The 21,610-nt window shown below is 49.7% G+C and overlaps 2 protein-coding genes across 2 annotated transcripts in view; one reads left to right on the plus strand and one right to left on the minus strand.

Moving 5' to 3' along the window:
* The window catches only part of CCDC33 (coiled-coil domain containing 33), a 107,453-nt gene extending 103,961 nt beyond the window's left edge, over positions 1-3,492 (plus strand). Inside the window, 4 exon segments of the mRNA XM_049768781.1 lie at positions 3-133; positions 921-1,007; positions 1,423-1,535; positions 3,327-3,492. Coding sequence (XP_049624738.1) covers positions 3-133; positions 921-1,007; positions 1,423-1,535; positions 3,327-3,336 — 341 coding nt within the window. The 3' untranslated portion in view covers positions 3,337-3,492.
* Positions 3,493-5,001: 1,509 nt separating this feature from the next.
* On the minus strand, positions 5,002-20,630 carry LOC126015060 (cholesterol side-chain cleavage enzyme, mitochondrial). Its single transcript, XM_049777887.1, has 9 exons — positions 20,341-20,630; positions 15,618-15,773; positions 13,918-14,117; positions 12,495-12,698; positions 11,580-11,737; positions 6,707-6,873; positions 6,341-6,419; positions 5,771-5,968; positions 5,002-5,343 (listed from the first exon to the last, which is right to left on the minus strand). Exons 1-9 carry the CDS (start codon positions 20,607-20,609, stop codon positions 5,212-5,214), a joined length of 1,563 nt encoding a protein of 520 aa, XP_049633844.1. The 5' UTR covers positions 20,610-20,630; the 3' UTR covers positions 5,002-5,211.
* Between the last annotated feature and the right edge of the window lie 980 nt (positions 20,631-21,610).

Raw genomic sequence — 21,610 nt, forward strand, 5'->3', positions numbered from 1 at the left:
AGCCCTCCCCCCAGCAGACAACCAGCCTGTGAGTGTTTACTCGATGTTGATGGCAGAAAACTTATGGCTGCGGGCAGAGTTGAACAAGGGCATTCACTCAGCCCCCACCATTCTGCAACAGCAGGCCCTGCCGGTAAGAAGCAGCTAAAGACCAAGATGGAGCTTGGTTTCCCTGGGCCCTCTCCACCCTTCCTGGCATTTACTCTCCTCCAGAGAATCTCACCTTTAGTGTCAGCTGCAGTCCGAAGAGAAAGCCCCTGTCCCAGTCCCTCAAACCCTGATCTCTATGACCAGCTGGCTGACCATGCTAGGACTCCTTATAGGCCCTTTGCACCCTGCCTCAAATATTCCTCAGGGTCCATGAAACCTTGGAAAACCCTTAGCATTCCATGCCAGGTGGAGTTGGGAGCTGGAGGCGATCAGACACAGAAGCCACAAGACACGGATGATGTCAGAGGCCAACCCCAGGGCACTGAGACCCTGCCCCCACAGGTGCGTGCCCAGGCCCTACTTCCCTCCTCACACAGTCACAGGTACCCCTGATTTTTGCAAACACTAAACCAGACACCATGGATTCTGGGACCCCAGGAGGTAAGTGAGCACCCCCAGACCACCATTTGGGGGCCTCCCAACACAACTTGACTTTGCCATGATGCCCAGTTCCTTTCAGGATGACAAAGGGTGCCCATGTTGCCTTTCATCAAACAAGCACATTTGTGAAAGTTCCTTATACCCCTAGGTTGGGGAGAGCAGTGCCATGATAAAAGTACATGCCATGCCAGGTCCAATTCAGGCACAAGGATTTGACCTGGTCTGAGCAGTACATAGAGGTGAGGGACGGAGGCATTGAATGTGAAAGCAAACAAGGCCAATTCTTGAGGGTCCTTGAGGGCCAGGGTGAATGTCTGCTGTCCCCGAAGGATCTCCTCAGCGCATCTTCAGACAAGCTGAACCTCATGGCCAAGTTGGAACAAGCTCAGAGTCGGATAATGTCCCTGGAGAACCAGGTGGGTATGGCCCAGATACATTAACCAGGCTCAGGGTTCCTGTGTGGGTTCACTTTAACAGGATCTTGGTTCTGTGGGGAGCAGGTCAGGGCTCAGTGAAGACACAGATTTGTATGTTGTTGCAACTGAGTAGACACATGTCTTCTCAGTCTGTATATATGTACATATACTTGATCCCTGTCCATATGCACCTCTGTTCCCCTCACCCCTACACTCTGTATCCCTGCTCCCTTACATCTAGCTCCCTGTACCTCCTCCATACACCCCTGTTTCCCGAGCTCTCTGGGTCAGCAGACCCACAGGTCTGGACCAGCAATCCTTCTGGGCCTTCTCTTCCTCTCAGAGGGTGGGCAGGTAGGCCCTGGTGATCTTGATTCTTAGGCCAGGTCCTGCAGCTCACAGTTCCTGTTCGTAGCTAAAGGACTCTGCACGCCACTGGGCACGAGAGAAGCAGAACTTGACCACAAGGATGCAGGAGCAAGAGTATGGCTTGAAGCACTCCACAAAGCACATCCACACAGACTTGCCGTGAGTCCCCTCCAGAGAGCTCCTCAGGGTTCAGAGGGCAGCGCAGTGCACTCCCAATTTCTGATTTCTCTGATCTCCCTGATTTCTCTCCCACAACATGTCAGCAGCATCAGGCTCCAACAGCTCTTGGTCCTCCTCCAATCCCTGCTGCCCTGGGGATAAAGAAGGCCCTGTCCATGCAGCCATCATGAGAGGGTCTAGGCTGGAGGTCGTGGAAGGCAGGCACTGCGACTGCATGGAACGTTTCTCCACGGCTCCAGCCTGGGCTTTGCTTTATGACTGGATTTGTGCCTGGCCACTTGCCATGCATTCCACCCAACCCGAGGCACCAAACATGCTGCACCCCACAATATGCCCCACAGAAGATGCACCCACGTTCTCCCTCATCGAAAATGCACCCTACATTCTCGTACTGAACCCCATGTTCTCCCCACAGAAAATGCACCCCAAACTCTCACACTGCACCCAACATTCTTACACCACACCCACATTCTCATAGTGTACCACATATTCTCTCCTACAGAAGATGCACTCCATATTTTTTCTCATAAAAATGCTACTCACGGGGCCGGAGATATAGCACAAACACAGTAGTGTTTGCCCTGCAAGCAGCTGATGCAGGACCTAAGGTGGTTGGTTCGAATCCCGGTGTCCCATATGGTCCCCCGTGCCTGCCAGGAGCTATTTCTGAGCAGATAGCCAGGAGCAACCTCTGAGCACAGCCAGGATGCCCCAAAAACCAAAAAAAAAAAAAAATGCTACTCAAGGGGCCGGGAAGGTGGCGCTAGAGGTAAGGTGTCTGCCTTGCAAGCGCTGGCGTAGGACGGACAGCGGTTTAATCCCCCGGCATCCCATATGGTCCCCCCAAGCCAGGGGCGATTTCTGAGCGCGTAGCCAGGAATAACCCCTGAGCGTCAAACGGGTATGGCCAAAAACCAAAAAAAAAATGCTACTCACAATTTTACACTGGATCTTACATTCTCATACCACACCCCTTGTTATCCCCCATAGAATATACACCACATATTCTTACACTATACCACACATTCTCCCAATACACACTGCACCTCGCATTTTCCTCACAGAAGATTCACCTCACATTCTTACACTGTCCCCATTTTCTCCCCAGTACATACTGTACCTCACATTATAAAACTGTACCCCTGTTCTCCCCAGAACATTGTGCCCCATTTTCTCACACCACACCCACATTCTCCTACACACTGCAACCCACATTATCTCCCCACATGTGCTGTTTCCCACATTCTCGCACATAGTGTGTCCCACATGAGATGCTGTAGACCCACAGGGAGAAGGGCAAGTTGCCAAGAGAAACACAGTGCTTCCCAGGACTGATTGGCCACTGCACCCCACTTGACCCCAAGGTCCCTCAGAGCCCTTTTCTCCCTCTACACAACCTCGGATTGCTCCTGTTCCTGAGTCAGGTGTTGTCTATTTGAAACTCCACTTGAGCTCCAGGAATGGCCAGAGAAAGTGAGGGCGGGGTCAGACGATCACTTCCGAAGCTGCCTAGCTCTGGGCCTGCTGGTCATGGTACAGTTTGCCAGCATTTGAGGGGGCAGGAGTTTAAAGTACAGCAGGTAGGGCATTTGCGTTGCCCATGACCTACCAAGATTCAATGCCCGACATCATATGGTCCCCTAAGCACTACCAAGAGTAATTCTAGAGTGCGGAGCCAGGAAAAAAAAAAAAAGGAAAAAAGGACTCATCTGAATGGGCCACCCTTAGGGGCCAGGGCAAACTCACCTCTCCTTTCTTTATACTTTGCAGAATCCCCTGAGCCATCCCAAAGAAAAGATGCCACCCTGAAGCTGGACTCCTTGATGTCTAGCCCTAGAAGAGCCTAAACAATTCAAGCCTTCAAATGCCTAGATCTGAGTCCTGCAGCCGGGCTTCCTCTCTGTGGGCTGGATTCTCACCCCCTAAACCCCAAAAAGTAATTTTATTCAATGCTGTGATTCATCTTCCTCTTTGGAGACAGAGTGTCCTGTGGGCCTCTGCTGCCTCTTCCCAGACCCTGCTGTGGACCTGGGTTCTCCTCGAGAGCCCACACCCCACCCATATCTTCAACATCTACCAGCTTTGGAGGGTCAGTAGACCTAGTGGACACAGGAGAGTAGAGAAAAGAGGCTCCAAGACCATCTCTGCAGGTGTGAAGAGCTGGAAACTTCCATCTGTCCCCAGGAACCTAGAAGACTGGAAATCCCTTCCCTCAAGTTTGGAGTCAGTTTCTCAAGAGGCTACCTGTGGCAATCAGGAAATAATACAGAATGAAACATTCCTGTTATCAGCGCTAGGCTGAGCTGGCTGGTGTTGGGTCCACAGACAAGAAAAAAAGATGGAACAAAGGGAAGGAGCCCCCCAGTGGAAAGTAAGGAAGCTGCACGCCTGGACTCGGGCTACAAGCCTGCTGTTTGTGTGTCTATGTGCCTTGAATACCCTCTCTGGACTCAGCTTTTTCCATGAGCCCAGAAAGAACTTAACATTCTTACTGTCTTAAGGCTCTTTCCAGAACTAAAACTCTGAGTCTAAGACAATTCCTGTCTTGGAAAAAGTGAGGAAGTTGAAAGGAGAAAGACAAGAAGTGACTTACGGTGCTGGGCAAAGCAGACAATCTCCTAAAAGCATTGCATGAGGGACCCCCATATATCCCCTTCCTACATGGTCCCCCACATACAGCCAGAAATAATTCCAGAGCACCAAGCCACAAATAATCCCTAGGTACCACCAAATACCAAAAATAAATATAAAACTAAAGAATTAAACTCAGATTCCATAGCTCAGGGCAGACTCAGTCACACTGGCAGCATGGTTGTTCCAACAGTCCCCCATCTGAGCAGACTTAGACTTAGGGTGTTGAGGGCCAGATGCACAATGACTGAACTGTGTTTTGACAGCTGAAACTGGAGCTAATGTCAGGCATTTCAAATCCTCATCAAAGACTGCCTCAGTCTTCCTGCCACTCTCTGAAGCTTAGGCAGAAGGGAGGTCCCCCAGGGCAAAAAGTGGAGGTCTGGAGAAGCCCAGAGAAAGTTTCGGTGGGTCTGAGGAACCTACCAGGTTAGTCACCTCTGGCTTGCCCCGGCATTGACAAGAAGGACCCCCAGGGGACCCCACTTAGGAAGCAAACATTCACCCTCACACTCAGGCTGCCTTTTCTCTCCCTAGACCCTCTTGGTTCTTGGTCCCCTGCAGCTGCTGAAGGAGCTGTGAGCACAGGGAGCTGTGAGCCCTGAGTTCAATCTCTGCACCCCCAAAAGAAAAGGCATGGGGCAATGAGGCTGCTTTCAGCAGTTCTGAGCAGTGAAGATGGATGGGGACCTCAGAAATGGCTTCAAGTGGCTCCTACCTTCCTCCTTCATGCATCAGTCCCACCATTGGTCCAGATCAGGAACACCATGATCAGAGTGATGGACACCTTGATGAGATGAAATGGACACACCTGCCTGGTTCAGCAGTTTATTGTTGCCCGACCCCATGGTGGGGAAGAGGTGAAGACAAAGAGGAATGTCTAGCTACCCCTGGGCCAACTCCACTGTGTCAGAGGTGACCAGAAAGAAGCAAGGCTTGGGGCCTAGGGCTCGGGGACTGAGGACTTGGGTACCCCAAAGCAGCTGTGGCCAACTGGGCTTGGGAATAGAGGGGCACCGTCCAGTCACTCTGCAGGGCTGTCCTGGCTGAAGGGCTCGAACTTAAAGAAGATGGGCCTGTCAGGAGTCAGGATGAGGCTGAATGAGGTGCCCACGTCCTCAAGATTCTTGATCTCCACTCTGAAGTTCTCCAGGAACTGAGAGAGGAAAGTGGGGGTTGCTGAGCTGAGGAGAGCCACGAGGTTCTGTCTCCCCAGACCTGTTGCTGAAAGCGACTTGTAGAGCTACAAGGGATCTGCTGCTGCCAGCTCCCCATATCACCCTGACCAGTTCCCCAGAACATGTTGCCTGGAGCCTTGCCTGAGCTGGACTCTCTCATCTCTCTATTGAACTTATTCTTGCCAACCTGCCAACCCTACCCCATGGCACCAGGCTTGACTGGGGGACCAACAGCTCGGTGAACCCACCAAAGGAGGGAACCCCAGGGAGGGGTAAGGGGATGGGCAGGGGATGGGAAATTAGTGAGTTCCAGTCTTCAGACTCTGAACAGAAGAGAGGATGAGGTTGGTGGGGGGGGAGGGAGAGGGAGGGCCACATCAGGGCTAGGGCAACCCCAGTTCTCACATAGATGAGTAAGAGGGTCATTTCCATCTCTGCAATGCGACGGCCCAGACACTGCCTTACACCCCAGCCAAAGGCCAGGTGCCGGAAGTTGATATTGGACTTGTTCTTATCGAACCAGCGTGTTGGATCAAAAAGGTTGGGTTTGTGGAAGATGTCAGGGTTCCGGCCCATGGCATACAGAGACACCTGAATCAAGGTCTGGGACAAAGACAATCAGAGGCCTGAAGCACAACGCTGCACACATCCCTGACCACCCCTTCCCTGCCAGCCCGACAGTGGTGCCCTGCAAAGGACACCCTGTGAGACCTCATATGGGCTGACTCTCCCTCCCTCTCCACACTACAAGGCCCAGGATTCATCCTGTCCATTCCTCCTCCCCAGTGGGGGCCCAATACCCAGGCTGTTTGTGGGAGTTTCCTCCTGTCCCTGGGCTCTGGCAGAACTCCTGAGTATCCACCCTTCTGTCTTCCATTTCCACTAGGAAAAAAGTGGAGGAAGACCTCCCTTGGCCAGTACCAATGACAGGAGAATTGCCCTGCCCCTTCTGCCCACTGGTCTGGCACCACCCACCTTAGCAGGAATCTGGTAATCTTGAAGCACCATGTCATTTGCTAAATATCTCTGCAGGGTGACGGCAATGGGGTGGAGTCTGCAAGACAAAAGCATCCAGAAGCCGAGTGTCCCCAGGACTTGGAGATTCCCCCATCCACTCCAGCCTCTTGCCCACCCTGTACCCCACCCCAGCATGGCCTCAGAGCCCCAGAAGTTGTTTAGGTAGGACCTCTGCCCTTACTTACTATTCCCAGCTGTGTCCTACAGTCTCATATCTTGCCTCCATCTCCTCCACCTGACCATGTAGCTAATCCTGGCCCCTGGCACCACCCTGGGATTTGGGGATGGAGGAAAGGAAGGACACAGACACAGGTGTGAGCTTGCCTTAAAGTCTCCTTGATGCTGGCTTTGAGGAGTGGGACCAGTTGCACCATCTTGGTTATGTCCCCTGCTGCCTCTTTCCGGGCAGCCAGGACCTCCTCACGCAGCATCTGCTGTACCTGCAGGTTGCGCCCCATCTCGTACAGGTGCCACTGCAGGGTCATGGAGGTCTGCAGGGGAGAAGAGTCAGGGACCCGAAAAGGCTGTCACTCCTGAGCTACCTGATTGCTCCACTGAGATTTCATTTATTTGTTTAGTTATTTATTTATGGGGGTTTTTTTGTGGTTTTTGGGTCACACCTGGCAGTGCTCAGGGGTTACTCCTGGCTCCATGCTCAGAAATTGCTCCTGGCAGGCACGGGGGACCATATGGGATGCCAGGATTCGAACCAGGATGACCTTCTGCATGAAAGGCAAACGCCTTACCTCCATGCTATCTCTCCGGCCCTATTTATTTATGTTTTGAGGCCACATGAGACTGTAGGGCTTATTCCTGGCTCTGTGCTCAGGGATCACTCCTGGGGATGCTCAGAGGACTGTATGGAATGCTGGGGATGGAACCCAGGTCGGACAAGCTATTTACTGTCTTGCCAGTTCCCTGCTGAGATTTTATTCTCAAGAACTTCCTCTCAGGGTCCTACCAGCCACAAAAGTGTACCAAGTTCCCTAGGCAATATTCAGACAGTCTTTCTCACCACCCAGGGAGCATTGGTGGGGCAGGGAGGCATCGTCCTTCTCTTTGCCCTTCATATCACCAGAACCTGACATGTCTCCAGCCAGGAGAGGATTGCTCAAACCTCTGGAGAACAGGCTGAACTGCATAGTTCTCACTCCTTCCACCATGCCTTTGAGGAAACATCCCTCTCCCTTCTCCAGAAAAGCTCCTAGAACAGCGGCACAGTCTCAAGGAAGGCTCAGAGATTCCGGAATGGAAACCATTTCCTCTCCTTTCCATCAGAGGTGCAATGAATGGGTAGCAGAGACTAGATATCTTCACATGGGTTCATGGATGGGTGATGCTCTGCAGTGGTCCTCAAACTATGGCCCGCGGGCCACATATTGTATTTGTATCTGTTTTGTTTCTTCATTGCAAAATAAGATATATGCAGTGTGCATAAGAATTCATTCATAAGTTTTGTTTTTACTATAGTCAGACCCTCCAATGGTCTGAGGGACAGTGAACTGGCCCCCTGTTTAAAAAGTTTGAGGACCCCTGTATCTACAGGTCCAGAAAGGTGGAAAAGCATGCCTGACTTCTAACTTCCAATGCAAATAAGAAACATTGAACAACATAGGCTTGAGTGGTCTGAGTCCACCTGAGTATGGATGTTGACTGCTCGAACCGAGGCATGCAGAACCCATAGAAACACAGAGCTGGAGGGCCACAACATAACATGGATTTGACATCTAAGAGTAACCTGACACCAGGAGACAAATTAGTAACATCTGCAGCACAGGAAACATCAGACAAAGATTTCCCACAAGTAGGGGTGTGGGTAACCCTATCCAAGCAATCCTCAAGGTACACCTTTACCCCAATTTACCAGTTAACCTTGACGCAGCCAGAGAGCCAGAGTTTCACTGGGGTCCTGCATGACCCTCTTCAGCACCTAGGTGTCGGACAGTGCTCAGGGCACGGACATAGGATGTAGACACATGATGTCTCTGCAGACTGGGTCAAAAGGCTCTGAGCACTGCTTCCTCTCTGCAGTGAATGCTGCTCCCCAGCTTGCAATCATCATCTGTTTCCCCATAACTCCCCAACACCCAGTAAAGCTCAGAACCACCAGTGCCCTAAACCCCAACCCCACTCTAATCTATCCCCAACATGCACCCTGAGCTACTTCTCCACAGTCACCCTACCCCAGAAAGCTTCCTCACTTCTCTTCTCAACTTTCCCTCCCATCCTTGCATGCCTGTCCTCCTTTAAGATACTGTGTTTTTGCCATGAAACATGACACAGAATGGGCACATGGGGAAGACTGTTTCATATGGTCATTGACTGAGTTACTGGCTATGTGACATTGACAGTATTACTTAACCTCTCTGAGCTTCAGTCTCCTTATCTAAAAAAAAAAAAAAAAAGAAAAAAGAAAAGAAAAAGGAAATAATCATGGTCCAGGGATAGATGGCTCCATAGCTTAAAAGTTCTGGCCTTCTTGGAGAGATAGCATGGAGGTAAGGTGTTTGCCTTTCATGCTGAAGGTCATCGGTTTGAATCCCGGCATCCCATATGGTACCCCGTGCCTGCCAGGAGCAATTTCTGAGCCTGGAGCCAGGAATAACCCCTGAGCACTGCCGGGTGTGACCCAAAAACCACAAAAAAAAAAAAAAAAGTTCTGGCCTTCTGGGGCTGGAGAGATAGCACAGTGGTAAGGCATTTGCCTTACATCAGAAGGTCTCTGGTTCAAATCCCGGCATCCCATATGGTCCCCGGAGCCTGCCGGGCTGTAGAGCCAGGAATAATCCCTGAGCATTGCCGGGTGTGACCCAAAAACCAAAAAAATAAATAAATTCTGGCCTTCTACAGTGAGTAGTACAGCATATTTGCCTTACATGCAGCTGTCCTAGTATAATCTCCAGCTCCCACATGGTTCCCTGTGCCTACCAGGAATAATTTCTGAGCTCAGAGTCAGGAGTTAGCTCTGAACACTGCTGGGCGTAGCACCCAAAAAAAATTTTTTTGAGGTTTTTTTGGGTCACACCCAGTGGCAATGCTCAGGGGTTACTCCTGGCTCTGCACTCAGAAGTCGATCCTGGCAGGCTCAAGGATCCCATATGGGATGCCAGGAATCGAACCAGGGTCCATCTGTGTTGGCCACATACAAAGCAAATGCCTTATCACTGTGCTATTGCTCCAGTCCCAGCCCGAATTATGTTTAGTTTCTTGTTTGGTTGGTTGGTTGGTTTTTGGGCCACATCCAAAAATGCTCAAGAGTTGCTCCTGGCTCTAAGTTCAGGCTCGGGGGTCCATATGGGATGCCAGGAGTCAAACTCATGTCATCCAAGTGCAAGGCACTTGTGCTATTGCTCTGCCCCCAAAAAAAATCTTTTTTAAAATTTAAAATAGAAATACTGATACAGGCTTTTCCTCTTCTGGAGAAGCCAGTGTTCTTGTGTTCTTTCTATCTATCTTTTTTTTTTTTTTTTTTTTTTTTTTTTGGTTTTTGGGTAACACCCAGCATCGCTCAAGGGTTTCTCCTGGCTCCACACTCAGAAATTGCTCCTGGCAGGCTCGGGGGGCCATATGGGATGCCGATATTCGAACCACCATCCTTCTGCATGCAAGCAAATGCCCTACCTCCATGCTATCTCTCCAGTCTTAGTGTTTTTTCTTGAACACATCTATCTAAACTTCATTAAATAAAAACTCATTTTTAAAGTGCCTGCCTTGCAAACATGATGCTCAAAGTTTGATCCCTAGCACCACCCTTTATGTCCCAATCATGTGACTATCGTGAGTACCACAACAGGAAGTGTGCAAACACCATGGCCAGGTGTGCCACCTAATCCCAGCAAGTATCACAACCAAGTCAGCATGCTCCACTACCAAGTACATGTGTGTTGCTGGTCATCACAACTACAAAAGAGTATGGGAGATGGAAAGGGGGATCAAGAAGGTGACAGAGAATGAGTAGGCTTTCTTGCCTGTCAGCACTAAATGAGTTACCAAGTGGAACATGTAGGGTCCCACCTTCCATAAAATGTTTAATTAGAGCTGGAGAGATAGTGCAGTGGTACAGCATTTACCTTCACGAGTCTGACCCAGATTCAATCCCCAGCATCCCATATGGTCCCCTGAACCTACCAGGAATAATTTCTAAGTGCAGAACCAAGAGTGATTCTTGAGTACCAAACCAACCAAACAATAACAACAACAAACAAACAAAATTCCCACATGAGGGCCGGAGTGATAGCACAGTGATAGGGCTTTTGCCTTGCACATAGCTGCCCAAGAAAGACCTGGGTTCAATCCCTGGCATCTCATATAGTTCCCTGAGCCAGAAGTGATTTCTGAGCATGTAGCCAGGAGTAACCCTTGAGTAACCCTTGAACCTTTGAGTCACCAAGTGTGGCTCAAAGAAACAAACAAACAAAAAATAAAAACCTCACAACTTGAATCAATTGCACTGGAGCAATAGGAGTGTAGGTACTATCATATTTGCTTTGCATGCAACAGATCTGAGTTTGATCCCCAACATATTCTAATATGGTCTTTCAAGTTCACCAGCAGTGATTCCTGAGTGCAAAATCAGTGTAACCCCTCAGCACCACCAGACAAAATCAAAACCATCAAAATAGTTAAATTCATATCACCATATCACCTAATATTAATGTCTGCTCTGGTGGAGGCAAGCACTTGCTGATCACTTCTGCATTAGTGACAATGATCTCTGTTTAAAATCTGCTCAGGACCAGAGAGTAAATACAGCTGGTAAGGTGCTTGCCTTGCACATGATCACCATAGGTCCAATTTTCAGCACCATACATATGGTTCCATGAGCCCAACCAGGAGTGATTCCTGAGCACAGAGCCGGGAGTAAACCCTGAGCTCAATGGGTGTGGTCCCAAACACCAAAATTAAAATCTGCTTGATGGCTCTATCTGCAGCTAATCACAAGATAGTCACCCTTGTAAATCAGATGAGAAATGAGGCCTCAGCCCCAGTACCCCTGGTCTCACCTGTCTCCTATCTCCTGAAATAGTGGCTGCCCTTCCACTCCCAATAGGCTTGGCTCCTTTTTGTTTCTCCTTCTGGTCCTACCTGCCCCTGGCCCATGGGGACCACCCCCTATGTTGGAATGGGCAAGAAGACATCAGACAGGGAGAACTCAGTCCCCATGGCTGGTGGGGACTGGAAGGTCGGACCATCTCACCGTGTCCACACCACCAGACAGCAACTCTGTGATGTTGGCTTTGATGTCCTGGTAGGATATCTTGTTGGTTCTCAGCAGGGAGTAGAGGATGCCCAAGTGAGTGCTCGGCTGCTTTTTCTGTCTCAACTCCCAGGAAAAGATGTTGGTGTACATCTCCGCTGAGGGGCAGAAGGGAGAGAGAGAAAAGGGGAGGGTCTGGGCCAGAGAGCAGTGAGGTACGGCCTCTAGAAGAAGGTAGTGCTGGAGTCCAGGATGCCATGGGACTTTCTGCTAAGGCCACATCTGTTTTGTCCTTATTATTTTGGTTTTGTTTTGGAATCATGCTTGGCTTTTCTTGGGTCTTACTCCTGGCTCTGTGCTCAGGAGTAACTCTTGACATAGCCCAGGGGACCACGTGGAATGCTGAGGATTAAACCCAAGGTGACCACATGGAAGTACCCACTGTATTATGGCCTGTGCCTTTAGTCATCCATTCCTGAGCTACAGACATAGCAGAGGGAGAAAACTAGAAAAGTCCACAGATGGTAAGGTTCATCCCCAGGTCTGGAGATGTCACCAAACCCCAACTGCCTCTTCTGTCCCACTCAATGGCTGACACCTAGCTAGGCTCTCTGAAACTCTGCACCCTCTGGGGATGTTGGGAACCTATAAAAACTATGCCAGACTTCTCCATCCTCCTTTCTTCAAACAAATCCCTCATCAACAGCTAGTCTTCAGCCCACTGTTTCCAGGGGTCCCAGGGCCTTGCTGATGAACTCCCCTCCCATAAAGGTATCCAGTGCCCACTGCCACAGTTAGGGACAAAGAAACTGGCTCAGCTCTCTCCCCTCCTCTGGCCCTCTTTCTCTTTTCCCTCTGCCTCCAAACCTGAGTGTCAAGCCCAGGAGATAGGACACAGCCAGGGGAACTGCTCACCTTTGTTGAACATCACATCCCAGGCAGCTACATGTTGCTTCCAGGGCTTGAGCTGGAGCAGGTGGAAGAGGCGTGGGGGGATGTTGAGTAAGGGGACGCTGGTCTGGAACATCTGGTAGACGGCATCGATGAAGCGCTGGGACTCAGGGTCCACCACCTCTTGTAGCATCCCCATGCGCTCCCCAAAAATGGCATGGCTGATTGCTGCAGAGGGAGGCAGAGCTAGAGAGAAACTTCTAGACCAATCTCTGGGACCCTCAACAGCCAAGACACCCCACCCTCACCAGGACAAGAGCCCCAGAACCCAGCTTCAGTCTCCTGCAGGAAAGAACATGCATCCAAGAAGGGGGGACTGTTGTATTGTTGCTTTGCTCAAAGTCACCCTTGGGTCCCAGCTCAGTCTGAGTGGACTGGGGCAGACCCTGGAGAGAGGTCATGGGTGTAAGACCGGCCTCCTCTCACAGCACCCTCAAGCAGTCTCTGTGTGTTTTTCCTGTGGATTTAACCCAATGACTTTGACACAACTCTCATCCCCAAGTGACAGGACAGACTCAGAGAAGCAGTGGCTGTCCTTTGTCACCCTCACTTGATCTTTCCTGGAGAATCTTGATACACCTAGTGGGAGTGTGCAGTAGATGGCCATCACCCACTGTACCACCATAACCACAGAGTACCACCTGTTGCAGGCATGGAACACTGACAGAAAGTTCTGTCACCAGGAACAGGTCAGATGGGAAACTGGGGAACATGAATTTCAGAATAACTGGCCATTCAGGCTCCACTCCAGTTGGCCCCAAGACATCAGAACAATCTAGAAATTTTTCCTGTCTACTGGGTCAGGAATAAATATGTAAAAATTTTTTGCAGAGGGTAAGGGGCTCACATCTAGTGGTTCTCAGAGCTTACTCCTGATTCTGCTCTCAGGATTCGGGGGGTGTTTCTGGGATTCTGGGGAACAAAATTGGGTCAACTGCTTACAAAGCTAGTACCTTACCCTTTATACTATCTCTCCAACCTAGAATGTAGATCTTATACTAAATTCTCATCCTAAACCTCGTGCAAAGATCATTGGCTACCTGGTACTTTGCATGTGTGGCTGCCTCTGTTTACAGCCCTCTGACTCATCAGGCTGAATGGCAACTCCTTCTCATATCCACTCAGATCAGCCACATTTAGCCCCGCAGGCCCCCCTGTCCCTGGCAGAGTCAGAAGGCAGGGCTGCGCCAAACACTGGCAAGAGTGGCAATGGGAAGGTGTTTGGGGGGGAACCCTGTCTCTCAAGAACAAATGCTAGCTGGGGTGTGCAACTATCCTGAGCAAGGAGGCTATGTCCAGAAACTTATTCTCAAAGCTGCTCAGGGTCTGTGATGGCTTCAGGGTGGAGTGTGTGATTCTCCCATCCAGCAGCGTGCAATCCCCTTACACTCAAAGGCAAAGCGAAACAGGTCTTCAGAGATGTCTCCAGAGAATGTCCCTGATTTCTGCTGCTCAATGCGCTTGTGCACGACATTCACAAAATCCTTCGCTACTGGCTCCAGCAAGGGAACGAAGCTCTTTATGACATCTGGAGTTATCACCACCTCGTTCAATGCCATCCGGTCTTTCTTCCAGGCTTCTGAACTCCTGAGAAAACACAGCCCCTTGGGCATTCAGGGGCACAGAGCCATAGCCAGCAAAGGCAAGGGGTGGGGAATAGGACACTACCTCAGCTCTTCCCAGAGGCTGTACCCTCCCTCACCCTTCTACCTCATAGAACCCAGCTCCCACCTCCTCCCTGTCCATGTGCCACTTGTGGGAGACGAGCCAGAGAGATTGAGAAGAAACCCCTCCCCAACATCACATACTACACACACAGACACACAAAACAAACATCATCACACACAAACCACACACACACCTCACCATATATATATAAATCCCAACATATATACAAGCACTCACATATACACACTGCAACCTAGCAAAGCCTGGTGTCAAAGTTTTTTTTGTTTTTGTTTTTGTTGTTTTTTTTTTTTGTGGTTTTTGGGTCACACCCGGCAGTGCTCAGGGGTTATTCCTGGCTCCAGGCTCAGAAATCGCTCCTGGCAGGCACGGGAGACCATATGGGGCGCCGGGATTCGAACCGATGACCTCCTGCATGAAGGGCAAATGCCTTACCTCCATGCTATCTCTCCAGCCCCTGGTGTCAAAGTTTTAAGTAACTTTGCTGCCTCTGGCCTTTGCCACTCCAATTGGAGCATTTTTCCACCCATTTCTTTTCTCCAGGCCCAAAATCCTCTGCTGCCATCAAGTCTGTTCTGTGCCATCTTCCCTGCCCCTGACCCAAAATAGACCAGCCCATTTTTGACCCAAAATAGGCCACAGCCTGTTCCACTACTCTTTGCTGGGTGTCTCGGTTCCTATAGTTGGTTTCATGATAAATTGCAGTTTATGGCCCTGTCTCAGAAATAGATGCTCACACCAGTCTTCCTCTCCTGGTGTGGCCATTAGAACCTGCATTTGTGTAAATATTTAGCACATATCCCCTGAATGGGGCACATGGGGGTGTCTTGAAGTTGAGGGCAGATGGCTTTATCCTATCTTCCTAAATGTTCCAACATAGGAGGAACATTTTCCATAGTGGTGCCACCCACTTGTGCCCCTACAAGTAAGGAAAGAATCTCTGGGTCTCCACATCCTTGCCATAAAGGAAAAGGCACCCATTATTTGCCCCTTGATGAGCCATTTTGTGGAAAGGCTGTCGCAACCCTAGAGAATATTCATGAATTCAGTTTCCCATTGGACCAGGAGGGACCTGACCTACCTATTCTGTCCCTCAGAGCCTGGTCCAAGCCCTGCACTGGATAGGGGACTGACTGTTAGGAGCAATAAGACAACCTGAAGTTTGCAAGTCTTGAAACCCAGCTATTTCCCTGAGGCTTGTGGGCCAGTTGGCATCACCCCAGAACTGTCAGCTTATTTTGCTTTACTTTGCATTATTATGTTTTGTTTTGGGTCATACCTTGTGGTGGTGGGGGTCCGGAGGAACAAAACTCAAACCTTCTACATGTACTTAGCCCATGGCCTGTCTTTTGATAGAGGCAGGAAGGTGTCTCCCAGGAGGACCCCCAGAAAGAGACTCACTTAAACAGGACTCCCATGGGTTTCTTATAGAACTGGCGATAGGCCATCCAGGGTGGGACTATAAAGCGCTCTGGGTAGGGCCCCTCAAACTGGAAGACCTTGGCCGTGTCTTCAGGGTTGATGATGTAAACTGATTCCACCGTGCCCAACTTCTCCCTGCAAGGGTAGAGGAAGGGATTGAGAGGCTGGAATTCTGGAAAACACAAAGATCCATGAGCTCTCCAAGCAGACAGCTGAGAGCATCTTACTACTTCACCACCATATCACTGTGTGAGCGCAGACAAGGTTCACACTCTCTCTGAGCATGCTTTCTACACATAGAGATAAGCACATTGTGGATAAGAATTGGCCTTTCTAGATTCCTTCTTAAAAGCGACTGGAGTGATAGTACATATAGGATAGTTTATATAGGATAGTACATAAAGTATACATAGGATGTTTGCCTTGCACTAAGTGAACTCAGGCATTCCATATGGTTCCCCGGGGATGACCAGGAATGATTCCTGAGCACAGAACCAGGAATAACACCTGAGCAACTCAGGTATGACCCAAGAACAACAAAATAACAACAGAAAGATTTCTTCTCAAAAGTGAACCCCCGGGCCTGGAGATAGCACAGCGGCGTTTGCCAGAAGTAATTCCTGAGTACAGAGCCAGGAGTAATTCTTGAGCATTTATTGCTGATGTGGCCCCATAATTAACAACATCAAGAAAAAAAAAAGTAGGGCCTGGAGAGATAGCACAGCGGCGTTTGCCTTGCAAGCAGCTGATCCAGGACCAAAGGTGGTTGGCTCGAATCCCAGTGTCCCATATGGTCCCCTGTGCCTGCCAGGAGCTATTTCTGAGCAGACAGCCAGGAGTAACCCCTGAGCACCGCTGGGTGTGGCCCAAAAACCAAAAAAAAAAAAAAAAAAAGTAATGCCTTGGGGCCGGGAAGGTGGCGCTAGAGGTAAGGTGTCTGCCTTGCAAGCGCTAGCCAAGGAAGGACCTCGGTTTGATCCCCTGGCGTCCCATATGGTCCCCCCAAGCCAGGGGCGATTTCTGAGCACATACCCAGGAGTAACCCCTGAGCGTCAAACGGGTGTGGCCCAAAAACCAAAAAAAAAAAAAAAGTAATGCCTTATCTCTTTGAGTGGTTGACACTTTGAAGTTCTGGAAGTATAGAGGCAAGCAGGAAAATGACAGGAGGTAAGAGGAAGGAATGAGAGATGAGGAGAGAGGGACAGAGTGAGAAGAGTAGGGTAGGGGTGAGGAGGTAGGGCTCAGGGGTAAGGAACAAAGAATGACAGTTGAGAGACTATCCCCTGTGTGGGCATGGCTGGCTGGCCTTTCAAAGTGACAGTGCAATGCACATCCAGTTATCCCAGTGGCTACTGACAAACACACATGTCTCCAGGACCTGGATCTCCTGGCCCACCTCAAGGGCATTCCATGTCTCATGCCCCTGAATCCGGTGCTTTCACAGACCCTTGTTACTCACCACAAAGCTCAAGTCACCATGGAGCATTCCAGATAGCTGGCCTGGTAGCCCAGGCACTACATGGCCCTTCCTTCTAGCTCCAGGAGTAGCTTGAGTTGGGAGCCTGACTGAGAGTGCTTTCTATTCAAATAAATAAATTGCATTTCAATAAAATCTCTTCCTAAATTCGGTCCCCCATCTTGCTCTCCCTCACAAAGTACATTACTCTGATGAATGTCTCTCCCTTGTTACTGTCAATGGCATCAGAAAGTTAATTTAGAGACAGGGGTAGTCACAGGACAGGATAGTGTTGGGCCTCATGCCCTTCCCCTTTGCCATATCTGCAGCACCTCAACACCACACAGCCCCTGTTATTCCCAGAATGGGGCCCAAGCAGCACGGCATTTGGAAACCCTAACACTGAGCCATCAGACTTGCATTGCCAAGCCTATGTCCTAGGGAGTGACCCTTGGACCCTGGGCACAGCTGGAAGGACCACACCTGTCAAATCAATCAAATTAAGGACATCACACAACACCTATAAGATTCCAAGATCAAAAATACCATAAAAGCTTTCTGTTCAATCCAGTTTCCTCCATCCTGCACTCCAAAAGATGGAGGAACAGGGAGAAGGGGAGGGGAGAGAGAGAGAGAGAGAGAGAGAGAGAGAGAGAGAGAGAGAGAGAGAGAGAGAGAGAGAGAGGGGATATAGTGCCTGCCTAAACCCCATAGAGCCAGCTCCTCCTTTCCCAAGGTTCCTTGGCCATCTGTCACCCCCAGAACGGCCTTGAGTTTTTGTCCAACTCCCTCTTGGCTTTGCAGTTTTTTGCAAAAAAAACCCTGCAAGCTGCGGCCCCACCAAAGCTCAATCAAGACTTCACCTGATTGTCATTCTAAGGAGCCCAGACCAGAGCCAAGAGCCAATCTGCATTAGCTGGTAGATAAGGTGTCCGCTGCCGCACCCCACAGTCCCTAGTAAACAGCCCCAAGTAGGCTAAGTCTATTCAGTTCTGAGCCAGAGGATTAGATTCATTCCACCACAATCTACCTTTTCAAGCCCTGCTAGAAAAATAGGGATAGAGTTAGCCAGGGATACAGGAGGCCAAACACAGACACCCACCAAACAGAGCCTGGAGCTGACTTGCAGCTTCCTTCATGCTCTCCTTTATTTCTTTAATGGGCAGGACCATGGACAAACACTGGATGGCAGGGAAGGGAAGACAACAGCAGGAAAAAATAGAACTCTACTCTAAATCCTCCAAGTGTAGCATCTCCAGATTCTAAGTTAGGGTGCAGATGGAATTTCCAGGCTTAAACTACCAGTTCATCAGCTCATTGCTGACTGGCTCAGTGATGAGAAGCCATGTGGGCCTAGTGAGCTGTGGTCTCCTGTCTGGGAAATGGTGATAACACCTAACTGAAAGACAGGCTACAGATGAAAGTGACTGAGACCGGAAGGAAGCTTGAGATAGCTGAAGTCCTTGCTCAGAAGGGAGAGAGAAGAAAAGAAGCAGAAGAAAGGAAGGAAAAGTCCCCATGCAAAGAGGTTGGGATAGAGGTACCCACAGGCCTGAGAGAAAAGGAGAAAATCCAAAAATAAAAAGAAAAAAAGAAAAAAAAAAAGGAGAAAAATCCAGATTTGACCTTCTGAAAACCCCATCATCTTGGGCCCTGCTCCAGCCAATGCCAGCTGGAGATTTCAAAGGCATTTGAGGAAGGAGTAAAGTAGCTCCTGGGGTTGGGGATAAAAGTGCCTATTTTGCCAAGCATTGCCAGGTCAGGTATCTCCAGGAAAGGGCGCCAGCTCTTGAGCACAGCTGCCTCTCCTGCTTCCCACATTGTAGGACTCATGGAAGGGGGAGAGGATGACCCTGAGAGGTAAGTACTAAACTCTATCAGATGAAAGTCCCAAGAAAGAGCACAGCAGTAGGATGTTTGCCTTGCACGCAGCCAATTCCGGACAATGATTTGAATCCCAACATCCCATATGATCCCCCGAGCCTGCCAGGGTGATTTCTGAGAGCAGAGCCAGAAGTAACCCCCGAGCATTGCCGGGTGTGGCCCAAAAGCAAAACATAAATTAATTAATAAATAAACTATCAGGGGTCGGAGAGATAGCATGGAGGTTAAGGCGTTTGCCTTGCATGCTGAAGGACGGTGGTTCAAATCCCGGCATCCCATATGGTCCCCCGAGCCTGCCAGGGGCAATTTCTGAGCAGAGAGCCAGGAGTAGCCCCTGAGCACTGCCGGGTGTGACCCAAAAACAAACAAGCAAAAAAAAAAAAAAAGAATGGATAAATAAACTATCAGATGAACCTCTTCTGCCTACTATAGCCTCCAAGTCTGCACATTCTCGGGACCTTTCCCCACCTCACTCACTCAGGATGGCTCTCCCTCCCACATCCTTGCACTCAGGAAAAAATCCAGGAATGGTTTGAAGGCATACTCCCATCCCAATTTAGGAACTCTAAACCAGGGGCAGGAGAGATAGTCTTGCAGAAGGTAATCTTGGTTCAATTCCCAGCACTGCAAACTGAGCCCCATCAGGAATGACCCCGATCACTGAGCCAGGAGTAACTCCTAAGGAAGGAGGGAGAGAAGGAAAGAGGAAAGGAAGGAAGGAAGGAAGGATGGAAGGAAGGAAGGAAGGAAGGAAGGAAGGAAGGAAGGAAGGAAGGAAGGAAGGAAGGAAGGAAGGAAGGAAGGAAGGAAGGAAGGAAGGAAGGAAGGAAGGAAGGAAGGAAGGAAGGAAGGAAGGAAGAGAAGGAAAGAGAAAGGAAGGGAAGGGAAGGGAAGGAAAGAAAAGGGAGAGAGGAAGTAGGGAAGGAAAAGTGAAATCCTGGAATCCAAAACAGGTCACATTTCCAACCTCAGGAATCCCACCAGATAATCTGAGCAAAGGGTCTGGACCAAAGATCAATCTAGGCTGATGTGAATTCAGCCCAGTGTGAGGGACTCTCAACTGGAGCCTCTTAGGCTGGGTCCAAGGATCTAGTTAAAATCCTGCAACTCTCTCCCTAAAAGGTTGTATGTTGCCAGAGAAATGTCACTACAAGACCTAGCTGTGTCCCTGCCCTCTGTAAAGTCCTAAAGGATCCAGAACCCAGGTGGGTTAAAGAATTGAGCGATTGATTTGTAAAGCCTTCCCCTCTACCATCCAGGCAGAAAGAATTAAAACATAATGTGGACAAGAGTTGGACAGAGGACAGGAAAGGGGGAATATTTGATGTCTCTTGTGAACTCCTTTCCCCTTGCGGGCCTTACCTGTAAATAGGCCCATACTTCTGGAAGCTTCTTTCCTGGTGATAGTGCATCTTCAGGGAGCCACTTTCTCGCCAGAAATGGAATAGATTGAGCCAGCCATTATCTCCAGGGGAGGGGACCTCGGAATAGGGTCGAGGGCTGTGGGTAGACATGTTTGCTCCCTCTCCAGGAGGTGCCTGGGGACGCCCTGGGCCCTCCTGAGGAGTGTTCAGGAGGGGCTGGCAGCTCTTTAACAGGACTGAGCGCAGGGGGAGTCCCCTGACCAGCATGCTGTCCCTACTGCCACAGGCTGGTGGCTCTGGCCCAGGAGCCGCTTATAAGCTCCAGCTCAAGGCTAAGAAGCTGACGAAACAGCTTTCCTGCCTCCTCTGGGGCCCGGCCCCCTCACAGCTCCACCCAGACTCTGGAACAAAATTCAGGGTTCAAGGTGTAGAGCAGTGTAAAGGCAGCTATTTCCCCAAAGCTTAGGGACACTTCTCTACCCCCCATATGTCTCCAGTATTGGTGTCAGAATCCCTAAAGGGGCAGGAGTGAGGGCAGGGAGAAAGGGCCAGGATGGGGGGCTGTGGAGAAATGGGATGAACCTTGCCTGGTGTGAGGCTGGGGACTGGGAAGAGATTCCTGCTAACTATGGATCTGAAGGCCTAACAGTCATAGCACCACTGTATACAGACAACCATAAATGTTTTTAAGGGTTTCCTAGTTTAAAAGTCCTACTGTTTCTCCTTGCAAGCAATCATGATATCCTGTATTTTCTAATAACATAACTGACAGGTGGTACTATTAATGTTTTTTTTTTTTTTTTTTTTTTTGGTTTTTGGGCCACACCCTGTGACGCTCAGGGGTTACTCCTGGCTATGCACTCAGAAGTTGCTCCTGGCTTCTTGGGGGACCATATGGGACGCCGGGGGATCGAACCGCGGTCCGTCCTAGGCTAGCGCAGGCAAGGCAGGCACCTTACCTCCAGCGCCACCGCCCGGCCCCTAATGTTTTTAAAACTCTACTCTCTGTGAAAAGTGAGCTAAGTGGCAGTGTTAGTTGTTCGTTGTAGACATGAAAGATGAGAAGAGAATTAAATTCTCTTTGTCTATAATATTGAGTGAATGCAGCAAGAAGCAGGAGCATAACATCCTGGTTTCCACTTTGCCAAGCTTTGAGACTCAGCAACAGTGGGCTGGAGAAATAGTACATTGGGTAGTACATTTGCCTTGCAGGCAGCAAACCCAGTTTCAATATATGGTACCCTATATGTTTTCCCCAAACCCTCCAG

This window comes from Suncus etruscus, chromosome 1, assembly GCF_024139225.1.
Source record: "Suncus etruscus isolate mSunEtr1 chromosome 1, mSunEtr1.pri.cur, whole genome shotgun sequence".
Taxonomy (NCBI): domain Eukaryota; kingdom Metazoa; phylum Chordata; class Mammalia; order Eulipotyphla; family Soricidae; genus Suncus; species Suncus etruscus.